A 19,875-nucleotide genomic window follows, 5' to 3' on the forward strand; every position below is an offset into this window, starting at 1 on the left:
TGCTCCAGGATCTTTGAAAAATATAGTTCAGTGGTTCTGAGATCACATCTGCCAGTTCCTTGAGAACCTTGGGGTGTAATCCATCTGGTCCTGGTGATTTGAACTCGTCTAGGCTGGACAGGTGCTCACTTACCATTTTCTTGCCTATCTTAACTTGTGTTTCTATTCTGTTTTTTATGGCACTATTTTTGATAGGTTGATCTGTTTTTTCCCTTTGTGTAAAGACAGATGCAAAAAACGAGTTAAATAGTTCTGCTTTCTCCCTGTTGCTTGTCACCTTCTTGCCACTTTCCCCGACTAATGGACCAATCATTTCCTTTACTTTTTTCTTGTTTTTTACATGTTGAAAGAAGCTTTTTTTTTGTTATTTTTGACTTTGGTCGCAAGCCTGAGTTCATTTTGAGCCTTAACTTTCCTCACTTCATCTTTGCAGGCTTGGGCTACTTGCTGATATTTCTGTCTTAGTTATGTGCCCCTCTTTCCACTTTCTATACTTGTCCTTTTTATCTTTCAATTTATCAGAGAGTTCTTTATGCAGCCATGCTGGTTTCTTTTGAGAGCTGTTATTTTTCTTCTTTGTTGGTATTGTGCTAGACTGGGCTTTTATTATCTCACATGAGACGAACACATGGGTGCTTCACTTAACGGCCATCATAACTTCCAATCTAAACAAACAATGCTGGCCAGCAAAAGAAATTAAACTATTAAGCTATAAAGCTTCCACCCACCTCCAATTGCTTGTTGCTAGCCTGCTTAAAAAAGAAAAAGAAAAATCAGGCTTGGGGGCATCTCCTTGCTGCTTCATTGGCTGTGCTCCAGCTGTTTTATTCTTTCACTGCAAGCTCCACTCAAGCCGATGAGATACATCAACAGCCAACTTCTGTTAATGCATATTTTTCCAAGCTTCATCTAGAATCAATGCCTAATCCTTATTAAATGTAAATCTATTTGAGGAAAAGGAGGAAGGCTATCCTGATTTGGCAGTAGCTTAGGATTTAGAGTTTAAGGTAATCCAGACATGGATAGAAAAAGAATTATCAGAATTCAGCCCCTGAGTGTGCATGACAAGAACTAGCAAACATTATCAAGAAGCTGGGGAAACAAGGCATCCAATTGCTTACCTACAATAAGCTGATGGCAAATTTCACAAGGATTGTGTTTCTTGAAGATGTGTTCCTGGAAACTGTGGGTCTTCATGGGCTTGAGGGTCCCCAGGGACTTGTGGAGGGCTCTGGGGGAGGTTTCTGTTTCAGTGGAAACTGGGGGTGGAGAGGGGGGTGGCATGGAATCAGGAGGGCTGAGCAGGACATCGGAGGGCAGCTTGAACTCATTACCAGAGCGCAGAAAAAAGTTCTCCACGCTCTTGCTGCGCAGGATGGTCTTGAGTGACAGAGAGCGTTTGAACCTTTGTAACTATCAGGCAAGGGGAAAGAAAAAGAGAAGAAATAACAGCAGTCATTGGGGAGGAAGGCATATTATATTAGCACCATGAACTTTGCCCAGAATCCACTGGAAGTGATGAAATATTCAATATACTTAATGGATTTTGTGCTTTCAAATAACAATAGCAATAGCATCTAAGACTTATATACCATTTCATAGTGTTTTACACCCCTCTCTAAATGGTTTACAGAGTCAGCATATTGCCCTCAACAATTTAGGTCCTGGTTTTACCAATCTTGGAAGGATAGAAGGCTGAGTCAACCTTGAGCCAATCAGGATCAAACTCCAGGCTGTAAGCAGAATTAGCCTCCAATACTGCATTCTAACCAATGCACCACCATGATTCCTATCAGCTGCCTGGACTAGTCCATACAGTTTTCTTGGCAAGATTTTTGGAAATGGTTTGCCCTTGGTTTCTTCCTAGGACTGGGAGAAAATGATGGACCAGATCACCCAGTTGGCTTTGTGATTAAGGTGGGACTAGAACCACAATCTCCTGGTTTCCAGCTGGTGCTTTAACTACTACATCAAACTGAGCCTCTTATACTTCATAAACTTCATTTTTGCCTTTCTCTTCAATCATCACATTTTTTTCTGGAGAATTCCCAAAAGGAACTGAAGGCAGTGCTTTAGGGGAATGGTCAAAACAGAAACTCAACCCATTTCTCCTTCTCCTCATTTCTAATGATGTTACCTAGCTTGATAATGAAACATCTTCAAGGAAACAACCAAGCTCAGAGAGCATGAAGGACTTCACAGAAGAGAAAAGTTTCAGTCTCTTTCCTCATTTACCAGAGAAGCCTTAAATAAATAAACTAGAGGAGGGCACATGGAAGTCAAGAAAAAGGTTTCTATTTTAAAAGGCAAGCAAAAACTATTTTAATCTGATTTGGAAGAGAGGCTGCGTTGGTAGCGGGGAGGGAGAGAGGAAAAAAGAGATTGTTTAAGGCTGCAGGCCATTTATGCGCTAGAAAAACCATCCTCTCTTTACTGTTTTTCTTTCCTGCTGGGGAAAAGAGGCCTGTCAACAGTGGAACAAGTTAGGAAAATTTTCCACTGACCTGCTGTTGTGAGAATTGGACCATGAACATACAGAGCAGAGGCCATGACTAACTGCACTCAAGGTACAGCATACTCTAGGCCTGGAGGAAAAGCTCTGCTCAATGTAACAGCAACCCGCTGGCTAACATGTGGGCCTAGAGGACTACCACAGATGCTCCAATCTCTAGGTATGTCTGGAGATGAGTGAGCTTAGGGCTGGCTAGCCTGCAACCTCATTTCACTGCTCTTTTCATTACCTCTTTCCGGCGAGTGAGAGCTGAATCCATTTTGCTGGTGAAGCAGTTGTACTTGCACCAAGAATGGCCCAACATCAAAGAATGGGACAAATAATTTCATGTCTTAGTATATCTCAGCAATTTTAGTAGTTGAGTAAACCAATATTTTATAGTAACTTAGCAATTTGGCCTCTTACTTTTCGGTTCTACCTATGTTATTGTAATCTGGCTCACATTAACTTTTCTGTGGAATTTGTTTACTAATATATTTTCCACTCTCCTTATATAATGCCAGTTTTGCTATGCCACATAATTCCAGTCAGCTACTGCAGTAAAAGGACTGATAATAGTGGAGCCCATTACAAGCACCAGCGATGCGGCATAACCCTTCCATCATCCCCAACCAACATGGCCATGGGAAATGAGGTCTGTAATTGTGGGGAAACCATGACTAAAGTTCCTGACCTAAGGAGACTAACTGTTGAAACAACTTTTAAAATGAATAAATGCCAAATTATTTAAACTGCTAAGAATTAGAAATGCTTAAGGGTACTATCTGAAACCCAAGATAAATGTAGCCAACAGCTCTCATTATTGGGACTCAGGAGGTTGCAATAAAGTGAAACAAATGAGTGAAGACAAAGCAAAATGCTGGAAGTAATAACTTTGTAATTGGATGGGTGGGTGCATAACAGAGGAATAAGAGATACAAAGATGAAGAAAGGGAAAATAAGGTATTGAGATCACAGGATGAGATTCAGAGTATTTTAGAAGGCAAAGTGCAAGGACATATGAACTGTGACTTTCTGGTGGGAGAGAAAGGTCACTTCAGAGAGTTGAAAGCAATGTTTGGGAAAAGGAATATAAAAGATGTGGAAGTGAGGGGCACAAGTGATACAGCTGGGGACCTACAGGTACAGGGATTCTTCTAGATACAAGCAAGGCTTGAGCCAACAACAGAGCAAGGCTGGAAGAAATGACTAGGAAGCAAAAAAAAAAAGAAAAAAGGAACTCACTAGATCAATGAAGCAACCTGAAAAAGGAAAAATGAATTAGTTTTATAGTGATGAGATAAAACACTTTTCCTGAGATAAGCGTCCAATTGCTTCTGCTCATCTGGTTGTGCTTCAGGTTCCACCTAGTAAACATTATCATGTTGTAGGACTAAGGAAGGTGGTTCTTTCTGGCACAGTGCCACTTTTCCTCCTGAAAATGCCCTCTCCTTGGGTTCTAGGAAGCTTTTAATGGCTTTGGTTCAGGGCTGGGATTAATGCATTACTGTATGGGTGGGAGTCGGGGGAGTGCTATGTTTTCATCTATGTTGTCTTTTAGTATTTACTATTGTGTGGTTTTATGTTTTGTTCTGATGGATTTTTTTTATCCTTTTTGCTATCCAATTTCTATTGGAGTTGGGTGGCGATAGATAGATAGATAGATAGATAGATAGATAGATAGATAGATAGATAGATAGATAGATAGATAGATAGATAGATGTCATTCCCCTTTATTATTTTCCTTGCTTGTAGCTTTGGCTCCAGTGAAGCAGAATGGGGCACAAAGCCCTATCCTGTCCCGCAATAGCAATAGCAATAGCACTTACTTATATACCACTTCATAGTGCTTTACAGCCCTCTTAAGCAGTTACAGAGTCAGCATATTGCTCCCTACAATCTGGTTCCTCATTTTACCGACCTCGGAAGGATGGAAGGCCGAGTCAACTTTTGAGCTGCTCGAATCGAACTACTGGAGTGAGCAGTAAGTTAGCCTGCAGTACTGCATTCTAACCACTGTGCCACCACAGCTCTTTAATACAAATCAACCCATATGCCAGTGAGAGAAAGGACTGAGACCAAGAGCAGACGAAGTGCCCAAGGAGGTGGAACAGTTGAGACACAAGATCATGGTGGGAAGAGCAATGAAGAGTCCACCTGTATTTGAATTGAGGCCAGTAATGTGGTGTGGTGCAAGAAGAATTAAGAAGACAGGAGAGAAAACTGCTCTTTGTAAAACCTTGGCAAGATAACTAGAATTGTTGAATAAGTTTGTGGTTTAACTTGTCCTAGATTTCAAAGATAAACTACCTTCTCTAAGAAAGTTTATCAGGACTACAGGAGGATTGGGGGGGAGGGGAAGGAATCATTTACACTGATTTGAATATTTGCTGATGTACCACATTACTCTTGTATCAGTGTAAACTTGGTAGTCTGTACTGTCATTCAGTGCAAGGACTGTAGTATAATAGAACTGCTCTCAATCTTTGGTTCTAAAAGTCAGGAAAGAAAGGTGTAATGTTGGCTGGTAACTAGAAGTCTTTTGTTTTTTTATTGGAAAAGGGGACAAGGGACATTTTGCAGCTGTCCCTTTAAATAGAAAAAGTGACAATAAGATCAATGAGAATAAAATCTGGAAGAGATGTTTTGTTTAAGAAATATGTGGGAGATTTCAGGTCTTGAAATAAGGGCAAGCTTCTGTGCTGCAGCAAAAGCTGGAGAGTTACATTATTAACAAATATTTAGAAGCAATCATTTTTATTAGAAATGATTTCAAGGAGAAAAGAACATTTATGACACTATGAAAAATCTATAAAGCTGGGACTCACATCAAGCCATGTTAGCTGCCTGTTACAAGGATTGTAAATGACTGGTTATTTATTTAATTACATTTCTTGCCAATGGGGGAAAATCCTTGTGAGATTTTCTGCATCAATTTCCAAATGACTGATATTTGCACTTTAAATTGGGGAACGTGGTAGTGTTCCCTCAACTGCTCCCCCTTATATTGTGTAGGGCCAGCTCCACCATTACTAAAATTTCCAAAATACATTGATGTATTTGTACATTTTATTGTTTTATTGTTATACATTTTATTGTTGTATCCGAGTCCCACAAAGGCAAGGCTGTCTGGTATAGTATTTAGCACCAAAACTGACTTAATCTCCATCGACCTTAGGGAGAAATCCATCCATGTAGCTTTCTTGGCAATACAATAGAAGTAGTTTCTCATTCTCTTATAGGATTTTTGTTAAACTTCTCAGTCTAGCCTACTTCGTAGTAGTTTTTGATCCATACTGCAACCAGATCTAAACCTTAGCTTCTAGAAATCTGCCAAGTACAGCTAGGCCTATTTGAGCACACCAACTACAGCTGGCTGGGTTATAATTTTTACTCAACCATGAAACTTGCTGTGCGAATGTTGGCTGGTCCCTAGTTGTTAGCCTCAGGTTTTATCACCCATCCCAGCTTGGAACAGCTAGTCTATCTGACAGAGATGGGGCAGAAAAAGCTTGGAGCAAAGTTAAATGGAGAGAAAATAAAAGATGTTGGAGGATGTAGGATCAGCAGCTGCTCTAGCCTTAGTTGCTTCTATCATATCTGCTTGTTATTATATTACGGTAAGTTAGATTCTGCAACTAGTACCAAATTCTGCCTTGTTGTCCTCCTTCCTGCAAAGTTTACACATTGTACTCATAACATTATTTATTTTAAAATTGCCAATAATTGGATTCACACCTGAGACTAAGGCCTAAACTATAGTTTAGAAATCACAGTGTCAGGCTTCATCAATGCAGCAATGCATGCTGGCTGAAGAATTCTGAGAGTTGGAAGTCCGCACATCTTAAAGTTGCTAAGTTTGAGAAATACTAGTTTGGGGTAATGCATTAGTCTGCTCTAGATATTCTGTTTCCTAATTCTGGGACACCCGCACGTATTCTAGAAAAGCTCATAGAACTGCCATTTACCATGAGTTTGCATAAACCAGGTCTGACTTTTAAAATGGGCTATGAAGTGAAATTAATTCAGCTTTGCTAGAGAAAAGGGGGGGTAGCGAAAAAACATGAAATATAGAGAAGATTGCTGGGGATAGGGAAAGTGCAAGGTGAGAGAGTGGAAATGTGCATGTGGGTTGTCTGTACACCTCACTGGCTGTGGCTTTTTGCTGTATGGGCAAGCGGGATGGGGGGAGGGACCCAGCTGTCTCTGCAGACTGAGCTTAAAAGGTTTCAGCTCCACTAACTACTGATGAGCTGGGAACTTTGGAGCGAAAGAAATACCGCTGGGCTTCCAAATCTAGTGAGCTAATAGAGGCTGCTTCATTTCACACAATGCAGAAGCACAAAATCTATTTTAACTCAAGAAGTTTTATTTGTAAAAAGATGCTTGAGACCCACCTGGAGCCTGAACTGGGCCCAAGTGTTTGTCCATCTACAGATGGACTACAAATTCCAAGTCATCCATTTATTTCTCCCGAGGCATATTAGAAATAAAATAAATAATCACCAGCTCTTTCTATGGATCAAATTCTATATATAACATTGAAAAATAAAGTCTCTGCTAAATTGCTGATAAAACCATAGTCAAACTGAAAATCCATAGAATCTTTTATGCCTAAAGTTCTTTTTAACTAACTATCACACTATGCAGTATGGCACGGGTGTCAAACTTGCCGTGTCACATGACGTGTCGTGACATATCGCGACTCTTTTTGCATTGCTGGCAATAGGGTGAGCGGGGCTTCGGTATGATGAAACCGCCCCACGGGCGGGCAGTTTGACACCCCTGCAGTATGACTTCTTAAAATTGTTCATGCATGTGTGTGAACATATGTGAACCCAGCCACCCACAGGTGATGCAGTGTCCTTGTGTCAAATGATCAAAATTTGGATGCTTGGCAACCAGTACATATTTAGGATGGTTGAAGAGTCCCAGGTCATATGTTTGCCATTCATGATCATCTCAGTGGGTTTTCAATAATGGGGGAAAGCTGGATTCACATAACAACCATGTGATTCACTTAACGACTGTACCAATAAGAGTCGTAAAATTGTGGTCGTAATTCAAGGACCACCTATAGTCAAATTTTCTCCATTTCCTTTCCTTTTTTGATAAACATCATTGCTCTTATATTTGCAATAGCAGTCTAGCACAGTGATGGCGAACCTTTTAGAGACCGAGTGCCCAAAAAGCAGCCCCGCCCCAGCCCACCCCCATTCCGCCCCTGGTCCACCCTGCCCTGCCCCCACCCCGCCCATCCGCAGGGCCACTCACCGCCTCCAAAGCCCACTGCAGATCGCCCAGGTGGCCCAATAGCATCATGGCAGCCACACCCTCCACCCGCGCCCCGCAGCATCAACTGCACGACAGGGCACAAGGACGGAGTCTTGTCCCCACTGCCCGGCTGCTATGTCCTTGGCTGTGCTGCTCTGCGTGGGCCACGCTCAGGGGGGCAACTCTCCTCCAGGGGGGCTACTGGTGAGGGGGCCGTGGGGGGAGGTGAGGCTGGGGCGACGGCACGCGTGCCCACAGAGAGGGCTCTGAGTGCCGCCTCTGGCACAGGTGCCATAGGTTCGCCACCACTGGTCTAGCATATGGAAATAGAGCAAAGTAAGTATTTTCAAGCATGGAATGTGGAAACTTGCATTTATTAAATGTGTTTCAGCTGCTGTAATGTCATATAGTAATACAAAAGAAATCAGATCAGTTAAAAAAGGAAAGAAAGTGAGGAGAATGGAACAAACAGAAGGTTGATCCTAGGTAATCTTGAGTATGCCAATCCTTTGAGGCAGGCTAGGTCGGGAAACAAACAGCACAAGCATTCCAGAAATGCTATTACTGTTGTAGGATATAACAACAGAATCTTGAAAGCTTTCCTCTGCCTTCCTCTCATATCAAACCAACTCAAGGCAGAATTTCTTTCTCACATCTTCTCAATTCCCAGGACTGAGTTGTCTATTATTTTGCCTAATTGTTCTTGTGTACTTTTTTCAAGATACTAAGGGGGGGGGGGGGGGGAGAATTCTTGTACGTGAGTGTGTGTGTGTGTGTGTGTGTGTATGTGTGTAAGGAGTTAAAGTTCTTCAGGCAGATGACCCTGCTGCTCCCATTGGTATCACAAAGCACATATGCACAGTCCCAACTGTACTAAAAGGCATCTTATATTTAAGGATAGACAAAAGGTTTCTGTCTTTTATGAGTAGTTATCATTTTTAAAATAAGCATTACTGGAGATACATGCTAGATCCACCACTTCACACTAAAGACTTGTTTATTTTAACCATGGTTCTTTATACATCATAATGGACTGCCATCTGTCAGAAATGGTGTAGGGTCTCCTGCTTGGGCAGGGGTTTGGATAGATGACCTACAAGGTCCCTTCCAACTCTGTTATTCTAATATCCTAATAGGTGCATTCACATGTTTTACTAGATTTTTAAACCATAATTGGATGAATACAATTGTTGAATTTTCATACCATACTATATGATAAATTATGGTTTATAAACCGCAGCAGTTAGGTTCACACCACATGATAAATCAATACCTGGGTAAATCTAAACTTTGTGGTTTGAAGCTTAGCATTAACACTGAGCATCCAGTCATTCTGTTTGAGAAAATCTGCTGTACAGCATATAAGCTCAGCTTGAAAATTAATTGTAGAGTATAGTCTGGCTTCAATTCTGTTTAATGCCTTTAAATAAGACAATTTTGCAAAGATAACTCTCAAATTTATACTGCTCAAAGAAGACACCTCAAAATAATAGTAATGCTAATGATAATAATAACAATAATTGTTATTATTGTTATTATTTCTTCAAGAAAACCTAAGTGATTTTTTTAAAAAAATAACTGGCTTCAGGAGAAGAGATATAACTAAAAAACAAACATTTGGCATAGGAATAATGGAATGGGTTTGAAGGATATTCTGAAATCAATCACCGCTTTGGACTAACATGAGTTTGCTAGATAATCCACAAAAGCTTGGCAAAAATATGCTAAGCCCTCAGCTATTTGTGAAGCACAACATAAAACAACACCCTAAAACAAAACGAAACAAAGCATATGGCTTAGCACAAGGTGTGAACCATGGCCTGGAATACGAGACAGATGAACTAGAAAATAGTTGTGACTTTCTAACAGCATCATATAACCATTAGGAAAATGTTTGCATAACACAGGAGGTTTATTGGGAAATAACATTGGCAAATTGACTCCCCCCCCCTCCCCATAAGGCAGTGATGGCGAATCTGAGTGTCAAAGGTGACAACCATCACATTTTGGTTGGCTGACAACTGTTGGTTCACCTGACAACTGTTCTCAAAAGTATGCCTGTTTTGCATGATTTTTGGAAGCTGAGAAGGCTGAACAAGATTGAAGTATGCTCTGGTTAGCCTCCAGAGCCTCCGGAAGTTGTGCAAGAATGGGCATGCTTTCACCCAGTTTTTAGAGGCTGCAGAGCATATGGAAGAGCTTTCTCTGAAGCCATTTCAAGAATAAAGGCCTTAGAACTGTCTTGGGTAGGCCGCAGGGGGCCTCTCAACAGAATAATAATAGGACCTGATGGTAAGAGGCGCACGACAGATCCTGGGGATCACACACAACTGGACTTCATTAAAAAAAATAGATGAATATGCAAATAATTGTTTTTCTTTTGTTTGGGTAGAGTGATATGCTAGCAAAGGCAAGTAAGGCATTTTCCAAATTTTTGACATGCTGAGCCCAAAACGTTTGCCATCACTGCCATGAGGGAGTCTTCCCTCTTTGTTGCCTTCTAAGTATAACACATTGCGGTCACAACTTCCAGCATACAGAGCCAGTATGAAAGCCTGGTGTTACAGGAATTGTGATCCCCACACATTTGCAGAGCACCCAGTGGGAGGGATTATGCCAAGGGAGGGTGAGGCTTTCCTCTTCACCCAGACTCTTATTATGCTGCTTTAAATGGATGTTCAAAAGAGCAGATCCCAGGTTCCTGCTCAAACTGCCATTTCTCAGTTTTTCACCCTCTGCAGCATTCAAAGAACCTGCCAAGATACTATAAAAAAGGCTAATATTTCTTGACATGTAGCTCCAGCCCCTGCAAGCTATTTTTAATGCAGCTGCTGTGAAAACAGCTTGGCAAATACAAGTCTCGTTGGTGACTCGGCTCCCAACCTTTTCAAAAACTCTTCTTCCCCCATATTTATGAAATGATGTACAATGTTTAACTTTCTGCTGCTCTTATCACCCCCAACACTACATATCCTCCAGAGGCTTCAAGCACCAATTCACAAGTTCACAACTCTGGGGATGTCTTTAACTCCCTTTCCTTCTCCACTGATATTCATGGTTACCACAACCTATCTACTCTGTTGATGGGATTACATCTCACACTAAGGCACAGACCACTGGTTACAAATCATAGTGCAAGGTTGACATAATACATTTAGATAATAGCAAGCAAATTACAGTGTGGTTTAGTGAAATGTGCCAACCTACTAATGTGTTCAGAATACACATCACACTAGAATTTGCACCTGCTTTCTGCTAAGGAATGGGCTGGATTTTATACAGATAATGCTCAGCTGCTATTCTCATTTTCATCTAACCAAATCATGGAAAGAACTGCTATCTTAAAAATGCTTTGGATGAAAGTAAATGAACCGCATTTCTATTCAGAAAAGAAACCTCATTATCCAAGGGGAGTGGGGAGTCACAGTTTGGAAAGTGGTGCCTGCAGTTTACAATTATTTCTGTTAGAATTTGCTCCAATATAGCAGCAGTAGGAAAAAACTGAAATGGTTTGGCCATTCATGTTATCATCTTCAGGTTGAATTATTTTATTGCATTCTCAATGGCTAGGCTTGAAGCTAGCCTGGAGAAGTTTAAATTGGTACCAATTGCTGTTCCCGTTGGGCTGAGTAGAACTAATTCGGCCAGCCTGATATTTAACTGAGTGTATCATTGTACTGAATGCCAACTTCCATTGAAACTCAATCCAAGGGGAGCATTTTGGAAAAAGCAATAATGAGGATTGTGAAGGGGTGTGTAGAAAGGGAGGAACAGACTTAGGATCAAAAGCTAGTAGTTATGATTATTTGGACTGGAGACTTTCTGTCTTTAACCGAGAATGGATTGCACTTCCCTGTTCAAAACTGGTGTGCAATTTGGATTATTTCTGGTGAACCCGTGACTAAAATCTTCATCAGGATTTTGATTAATGTGCCAGGGGCTATACACAAACAAATAGGAGAAGCCAGAACAAATATGTTTTAGAGCTAGGTAAATTCTACATTTAATTTAAAGTTAAAAATTATTTTCCTTGCAATAATAAAGATAATAATAAATATTCTCTTCTGTGATATTCTAAAGTACAATTCATTGCCAACCTATGGAGGATCTGTATTTGGTGGAAGGAGGATACACAACTTGAATTCTTAGATGGTGCATCTCTAGTTTAAATGCCCTGGGATCAAGATAAACCAGGAGTCATCTTCTGTATGTGAGCCAGAATAGGAACATCATCTATTTCTCATACCTTGCTTTGGAACTATTGTGTTAGAAATATTGCAAGCAAGCACAGTATTAGAGATAAGAGTCTTTCCAGATGAGTTGCCCAAGATTTGGAATTCTCTCAAAATTGTTCTGCCTGGCTGCATCTTTGCCCAGTTTTAAGTAAGCAATGCCAAAAACATAGTCCATTCATATTATTTGCTGTCATGTATTCCTCTTTATCATTATTCTACATATTGTATCACTGTACATTGCACTTTATGTATAAACAAAACCACAAAACAATAAAATTGCTATAGTCATACCATCAAAAATAAAAAGCTTTAAAAATTACCCGTACACCTACATAACAGCTAAATAGGACCCTTATCACTGAAGTATCAGTCACAATGCAAACACATTGCAGAACAGAACAATTTAAGTTGCTCTCTGAATGCTAGCAAGTTTGGGCCCATTCAGTTTTCTGGAGGAGATTATTCCCATACTTAAAAAGCTCTACCTCCAGCCTTCCCCAGCCATCTTTTAGATAAGCTATAGGAATTCCCAGTGGCTAACAATCAGGCTGCTGCATTCTGTCCCAACTGCAGTGTTTGGTAGCTTTGGGTAAAGTACAATGCAAGAGTTCAGACATGAGATGATCAGTCACTTGGTTAAGGCCATAACTCACCATCATGTTTTGCCTCTTCCTGAATTACCTGAACTATTTCATAAAAAAGATGGGGTGGACACCTTGGTACCTTCTCTTTAGAGGGCAACAGGTGGGAGGAAGCTGGAACAGGAGAAACAACTAAAATATTCTTCTCCAATACTGCAGTCCTGATCAAATTTGCTTCCCCACTTGACTGATCTTAGAAGAAATGAAGAGGGAAGGAAGTTATAATGAAGCATCTTCAACGTCCAATTTAATTTGATCTTACAAGACATCAGACCAGTTTAGAGAGGGTGCTGTCTCTATTTTTGGTAGCTAAGAACACTGAAAATAAAGCCATGCTTCCTTCCATTACTCCCTCTGAGATCTACAAGATAAGATGCTTGATGCACATGTTATATGTTACATATGCTTGCAGAGGACACACATGCCCTGGCTCATTAATCAAGGTCTGTAAATGAGGCAGTAAGGAAGATTCAATGAAAATCAGTAGCTCAGCTTTTGTCCCTGTCTTTTTCATATCCACCCTCTTTTTCTTCACGACCCCTAAAGATGCCAAAATATTCTTTTACATAGAACTATCCTCTCTTGGAATATATTTTTATTTAAAGGGCTTTCTAATTCAAGCTTGGATTAAATTTAATAAGACACTGATTCTTCCCTCCCTTCACATTACACGCAGCATCACACATTCAAATATAAGAGATAATAGCTTGGGGGGGGGGGCTACCTTCATTCAGCTTCTCCCTTTTCCTCTTCCTGATGGTAAATGCTCTTCTTAAGCATTGAACCTCAATACATGCTATAGTTCTTGGTAGAATTGAAAGCCACACTCAAAGAGGTGTGGCTCTACCTGCGTTGAAAGAAATAATGGTATGTCATCTTTTCAAGAAGCTATTGGCTTACCCAACACCCTAGACACTTTCGCCCGGCCAGCTACCTTATTAGTTATAACTTCAGAGGGCCTTGGATTATCTAAGCAATTTTTAGCCAGTTTCAGACTGGGACACAATATTGAGAAAGCATCGGTCACACAGCTGTTGACAGCTTTTGGCAGAGACAGAACAAAGTAGTGAAACCATCTAGTTCTTCTCAATTTCTCAGAAGCTTTTAATACCACCAAACAGTATTCTTCTGGGTTGCCTCTGGGGATTAGAAATGTTATGGTGGTTCTTTTTCTGTAATTGGTTCCAGCAGATGATCGCATGGGGGAGGGGAGAGATTGAGCTCAAAGTGTCTGATATGCAGGATGCCATAGGCTCAGTGCTCTTGCCCTCCTTTTCAATGTCTATATGAGATTGTTAGATGAGATTATCTATCAGTTTGGGGTCAGGTATCATCAATATACAGATCGTACCTGATTGTATATCTCAACCTCAGCCCAATGATATCATGCTGTCAAGGTCTTGATATTGTCCAGGGTCTGGAGGGGGAAGAAGAGTTTCAGGCTCAACCCTAGCAACATCAAGTGCCTGAGGCTATTTGGACCACACAGAACCAGAAAATTTCATAAGCTGAGCTGAACCCAAGAAACAAGCCTTCTTTGTTGCACTATGTGGTCTTTGAAACAGCATTCTCCCCATCCTCGAGATCAATATAATCCCTACTCTGACCTCATTTAAACCTAGCTTTTCCCCAGGCCTTGGGCTGGAGTGGATAGTAGAGATGTTTTATGCTAAAGGGGTGTGCTTGTTTTGCTCTTCCTGGATCTTCATTGCTCTTTTCTGTTTTTTATTCTTCCAAGCTATCTTAATAGGAGATGCAACCCTGAGACATTATGGAGTTAGGCAGCCATGCAAATTCGATAAACAAACAAATAAATAAGTAATGGGCTTTAAACAATAGAATCCCTTGGCTTTCATAAAAAAGATGCAGATGTCGTCTAAAACAGAATGAACAATTAAAAGAAAATGTCCTTCTCACATTTACACAAGTTCTTATAGATATAAAAAAACTACAAAATGCAACTTCTTTGTAGGTTACAAAGACACCAGAACCTTTATGTACATCTTTTTAATTTTTTTCTTTCTCATAATAAAAGTTCAATGCTTGTTCTTTCCCTGGGCTGGCATGACAGAAACCATTGAGATTTTATGTCACTGAAGCAAACTTGTGAGTGAATCCCACCAAAGTGAAAATTCCAAATCAGGATGGAGGTAAGGACAGTTTGAACCTTAATTCAATTCTTACATCACATAAAATTTAAAATGCTCAAGTTATGCTCCAGTCTATAATTTCCAGAAGCTTCAGCTTGACTTTGCCCCAGTTCCGCATTCCTGTATCTATTCACAATTCTTCCTCTTCAATAAGGAAGGGGATATCCTGGCAAAGGGTGGCTCTGAAAACAAAGAGCAAAGCTAGCTCTTCTTGTTCTTCTTTATGGGAATGCCATGCTGGGTCTTGGCCTGCTTTTTCCCTCTGGTCAGCCTGAGTAAGGTACCACTTGTATTTTTTGAAAAACAATGGCACCTCACAAGGGCAGACCAGCCTGATTTAGCTGCTTGGAGCAGACAGACAGTTTCTACCTGAGCGTCCAGCGTGACACCTTGCAGAAAAAAGCACAAGAAGAGCCATTTTGGAAAAGGAAGGGAACTTAATCCTGGCTGCTTTGCCTTGGTCAGCATGCAGGAGTAAGTTCCTCCCTACTGTAAGCAAAAAGATTCTGGAACCTGGATCTTGGGCATGGTCCTGTCCAGTGCCAACCAGTCAGTGAAGACTGCCAATGTTCAGGCAGAGAAGAACTCATTCCATTTTTCTTGTGATTATGCCCCAAACACTTTGAGCAGGGCTTTTCAACCTTTTCACCCATTGTACCACTTTTAGGATATGGCAACATCCGAGTACCACCAGTCACCTAGCAACGTGTCAAAAACTTGGATGACCAAAAAAAAAAAAAAAGGAAAAAAGTGATAAAGTACAGGTAGTCCTTGAATTACAACAGTTCGCTTAGTGACTGTTCGAAGTTACAATGGCACTGTAAAAAGTGCCCCCCAAGGCACAGCCAAGCAAGACACCTGCCTGCCCACCCGGCGGTGCTCTTCCTCCTGTCTGAGGTTTCCATTGTTGTGAGCATTTCTGTTGAGGATTGGCAGCGGGGATGGGTGGGGGGGTGTTTGGTTTTTATTCCCCCCATCTGCTGGGTGGTTGCAGCAGGTTTTGGTCACTTCTCATGACCCTGGGACACTGTGACCGTCATAAATATAAATCAGTTGCCAAGCATCTGAATGTAAATCACGAGACCCTGGAGATGCTGCAACATTCCAGCTGATCGGCGCTTCTTCTGGGCTCAGCAGAAGAACCAGGATCAGTGCTGCTTTCCAGCTGATTGGTGCTTCTTCAGGGCTCAGCAGAAGCACCAGGATCAGCGCTGAGCTCCAGCGGGAGCCTGACGCTGATCCTGGCCCTTCCACTGAGCCCTGACAGCCCTGCAGCTCCAGCCATCTCTCGCTCAGGCTTGTGCGGTGCTGCCACCGGTTCAGCTCATTCCCCTTTCCCACTACCACTTTTCTAGGATGGTTGTGTACCACCTGCCAGGTGCCAATGTACCACAGGTGGTACCCGTACCACTGGTTGAAAAGCCGTATCTTTGAGGACTGACATAAATGATTTCCATTTCTTTAGCCTGGCTTTTAAACACAGTGCATCAACAGTCTGGTTTACTGGCTTTAAGTCTCTTGGTATAATAAATGTTCCTGAGATGCAAGATTATACAGGAGCCTCCTTGACACTGACAGCTGCTATTAAGTTTTGTCATCTTTTCCAAGCTCCCTTCTCCTTTCTTTCTGCTGACAAAACTGTAAGAAAAGAAGCTGTTAATTCAGGCCTCCAGTTCAGTTTTCTGCCATGTAATGGCCAACCAGGTGCATAGACAAGTGTTCAATAGCCCTCTTCTGCTGTGTGTGTGTGGTCAGCTTGTATTACGATATGATACTGGAATTGTAAATAATTATTATTGACCAATTGCCTAATCCTGCACACTTTTGTCCAATGCTTTTTAAAGCAATTTAAATTAATAGATATATCTGATTGCAGCATATCCTATAGTTCAGCTATATGCTCTTAACAAGATCAAAATCTCTAACTTTAGTTCTTCTCTCTCTTCTGCTAGTAGTTTTATTTTCTAGTTTCACTTCTTGAAATGACCCATTCACAGAAGATGATAAGGGAAAGCTGGAGAAGGAAAGACAACTAACTGCAAGGAGAACGGACTAAGGCAGATACTTCTTCTATCGTGTCCATTCAAGTTTTTTTAAATATCATCATACAACCCTAATTTTTGTTAACATCACCCCAATACTCCTTCACTACGAAGAGAAGAGGACCAAACATGTTTTCTCAAATCCAAGCTGCATATTTAACATACAGTTGCTCTTAAGCAAGCAGGACAATTCATGCCCTGCAATTACACAAAACGTTCCCCAGGGAATTTGGCACATTACTCACAAAAAATCCTCCTTTGCAACCAAACACTGATGGGTGAAGCTTGTAAAGAATACACTTATCACAACTGATTCAGCTCCATTACTTTTATGCCCTGCCCTCAGTTACATCCTCACTTTAGTTCCAGTCTGAAGGCAGCCTTGGCTGGAAAAGGATGATCGAAGGTAATTCTTGACCAGTGAAACTCTTCTCACATCTTGTTGCTAAGGGATCCAAATCTTTCATGAATACATTCCTGACTTAACATTTAGAACTTAAATTAAATCAGATCTCACCAGAGCTGACGAACAGAATCTGTTCTGAATAAATAATTTGGTATGCATTAGGTAAATATTTTCCAGGATTCAGCGATGGGTTTTATGCTGAAGATAACAATATTTGATCTTTCCGTATTAATAAAAGCAGGATTAATCAGGCTCTTTTTGTCATTATCTGAAAAGCTATCGAGGACAGTCCTAGACTTAGGGATAAATGGTTTTCTGACACTGCACAAAGCACATATGAAAACCCTGAATTGGTACTTGAGCAGGATCTGAAAGGAATAAAAAAAAAAACCTCAGACTAAACCTCACTGAGATGTTTGGTGCCAGCAATCATCATGGCTTTATTTTTAACCTGATAGGTACTCTTGACAGGGCAGTGCTCCTTTTCAAGAGCTTGATGCATGATCTGGAGTTTTTACAGGCAGTCCTGGCTTAGTGACTCTATTGGGATATGCAATTCCATTTCTAAGTGAAATGGTCATTAAGGAGAAATGACATGACCATAACTGTTCTATCTGTCTGAAAACTTATAAGGCTACTCAGTTTTATACTTTCGGCTTTCATTTGTTTCCAAACCGTTCCCCCACTCTTTGAAATGCTTGAGTGCCGGCATGCTGTCTTATACATATCAAAAGCAGTATAATCATGCTGCAGCCCAGGGCTGGGTGTCACAGGCATGCTACAAGAACAGCTTACTTTTGTGAAATCCCTTTCTCTCCAATCTCTCTGGGGGATAGGAGGAAGGGAGAAAAATTTCTGTAAGCAATCATTGGTCTGACCCTTTCCCATTACTGGTGTGATTGTACAGCTTTCAATATGTAGCAAAACAAATACTTTATTCTCTGGAAATCCCTCTCTAGTCTCTCTTGGGGGGGGCAAGGGGGCAGGCAAAGGAGAGAGTGCCTATATAAATCACTTGCTTTTTTTCTCTCCCATTCCAGGCTGCCCCAAAGTACAGAGATTGAAGAAGGGATTTCAAGAGAGTGCTGTAAGCTGTTTGACTAGTGTCCCACGGCTGCCAGGCTGAGGCTATTAGTGCAATCATATTGCTTTTGGTGTGTAGAAATAACAGCTTACTTTCTTGCAATCCATTTTTCTTACATTTCTCTGCTCTGCAAGGGGGGGAGTGAAAAAACACAGATCAGGCACAGAACTTTGTGCACTGATTGTAATGGCAATCATGTGATGGAGGGATGCTGCAAAGGTTGTAAAGGAGCAATAAAATTATCTTTTCAGCACCATTGTACCTTCCAATGGTCACTGAACAATGGTTGATAAGCAAGGACTAACTGGATGGACTCATGGCTTCTGCTGAAATAGGAGCTGGAAGCCATAGCAAAAGGAGCCTTGCTCAGCTTTGGCTGCTGCATTTGTTACAATCCTACTTTAACCAATGTCTTGGCAATGATGACTCATTGAGTTAGACTATTGTAACGCACTCTATGTGATGCTGCTTTTGGAGAGATCTCAATAGCTATAGCTAATTCACAATGAAGTGGCTAGGCTCCTGACAAGACAAACCCATCAGAATAGGATTATATCCATCCTGCATTGGATGTTGGTCAGTTTCCAGATCCAATTCAAAATGCTGATCATCATTTTAAAAATCTTTCATGGTGCTATATCAAGATAATAGACAACACTTTTCCAAGATAGAATCTACACCAGCGGTTCTCAACCTATGGGTCGCGACCCCATTTGGGGTCGATCGACCATTTCACGGGGGTTGCCAAGCAAGGCTGTCCGCCATTTTTTCCCCTTTTCCGGTGGGTGCCTTACCTCCCTTGAGCTGGGCCAGCTGGTGGTCGGCCTGCTCTGTCTCTGCCGCTTGCCAGCTACGCCTCGGCCGGCGCAGGGGGCGGAACCACGCATGCGTGGTGCTCCAGGGCAGGGAAAGTCCTCAACTTACGACTGGTTGGGTAGTCCTCGACTTACGACCGGTTTAGTCCTCGACTTATGACCGGTTTAGTCCTCGACTTATGACCGGTTTAGTCCTCGACTTACGACCGGTTGGGGGTCGCGGCATTAAAAAGGTTGAGAACTACTGATCTACACCATCAGAATAAACCCCTAGAGGGATGTTGAGGGATTCCATTCCCCAAGTTTTTATTGCTGAAATTTCACACCTCTATGGTGGGGGAGGCAATGAGGAGAGAGGAAGGCTTCAGGAATTAAGACCCTTGGACATGTAACCATGATGGCAGCTTGTGACCTGGAATCAGGGTCCCCCTGCCGAACTAATCAAGGAGAGAATCAACCTAGAACTAAGGAGAAACTTCCTGACAGTTAGAACAATTAACCAGTGGAACAACCTGCCTCCAGAAGTGGTGAATACTCAAACACTGGAAGTTTTTAAGAAGAGACTGGACAGCCATTTGTCTGAAATGGTATAGGGTTTCCTGCCTGAGCAGGGGGTTGGACTAGATGACCTCCAAGGTCCCTTCCAACTTTATTATTATTATTATTATTATTATTATTATTATTATTATTATTATTATTATTATTATTATTATTATTATTATTATTATTATTATTAT

At 41.3% G+C, this 19,875-nt stretch overlaps 1 protein-coding gene across 1 annotated transcript in view; it reads right to left on the bottom strand.

The window, feature by feature from the left end:
* The window catches only part of STAC2 (SH3 and cysteine rich domain 2), a 55,516-nt gene that overhangs the window by 24,259 nt on the left and 11,382 nt on the right, over positions 1-19,875 (bottom strand). Inside the window, exon 2 of the mRNA XM_015832309.1 lies at positions 1,122-1,413. Within this exon, the coding sequence (XP_015687795.1) occupies positions 1,122-1,413 (292 nt within the window). The remainder of the gene's footprint in view (positions 1-1,121; positions 1,414-19,875) is intronic.

Source organism: Protobothrops mucrosquamatus, unplaced genomic scaffold (assembly GCF_001527695.2).
Source record: "Protobothrops mucrosquamatus isolate PMUCROS unplaced genomic scaffold, P.Mucros_1.0 scaffold1, whole genome shotgun sequence".
NCBI lineage: Eukaryota > Metazoa > Chordata > Lepidosauria > Squamata > Viperidae > Protobothrops > Protobothrops mucrosquamatus.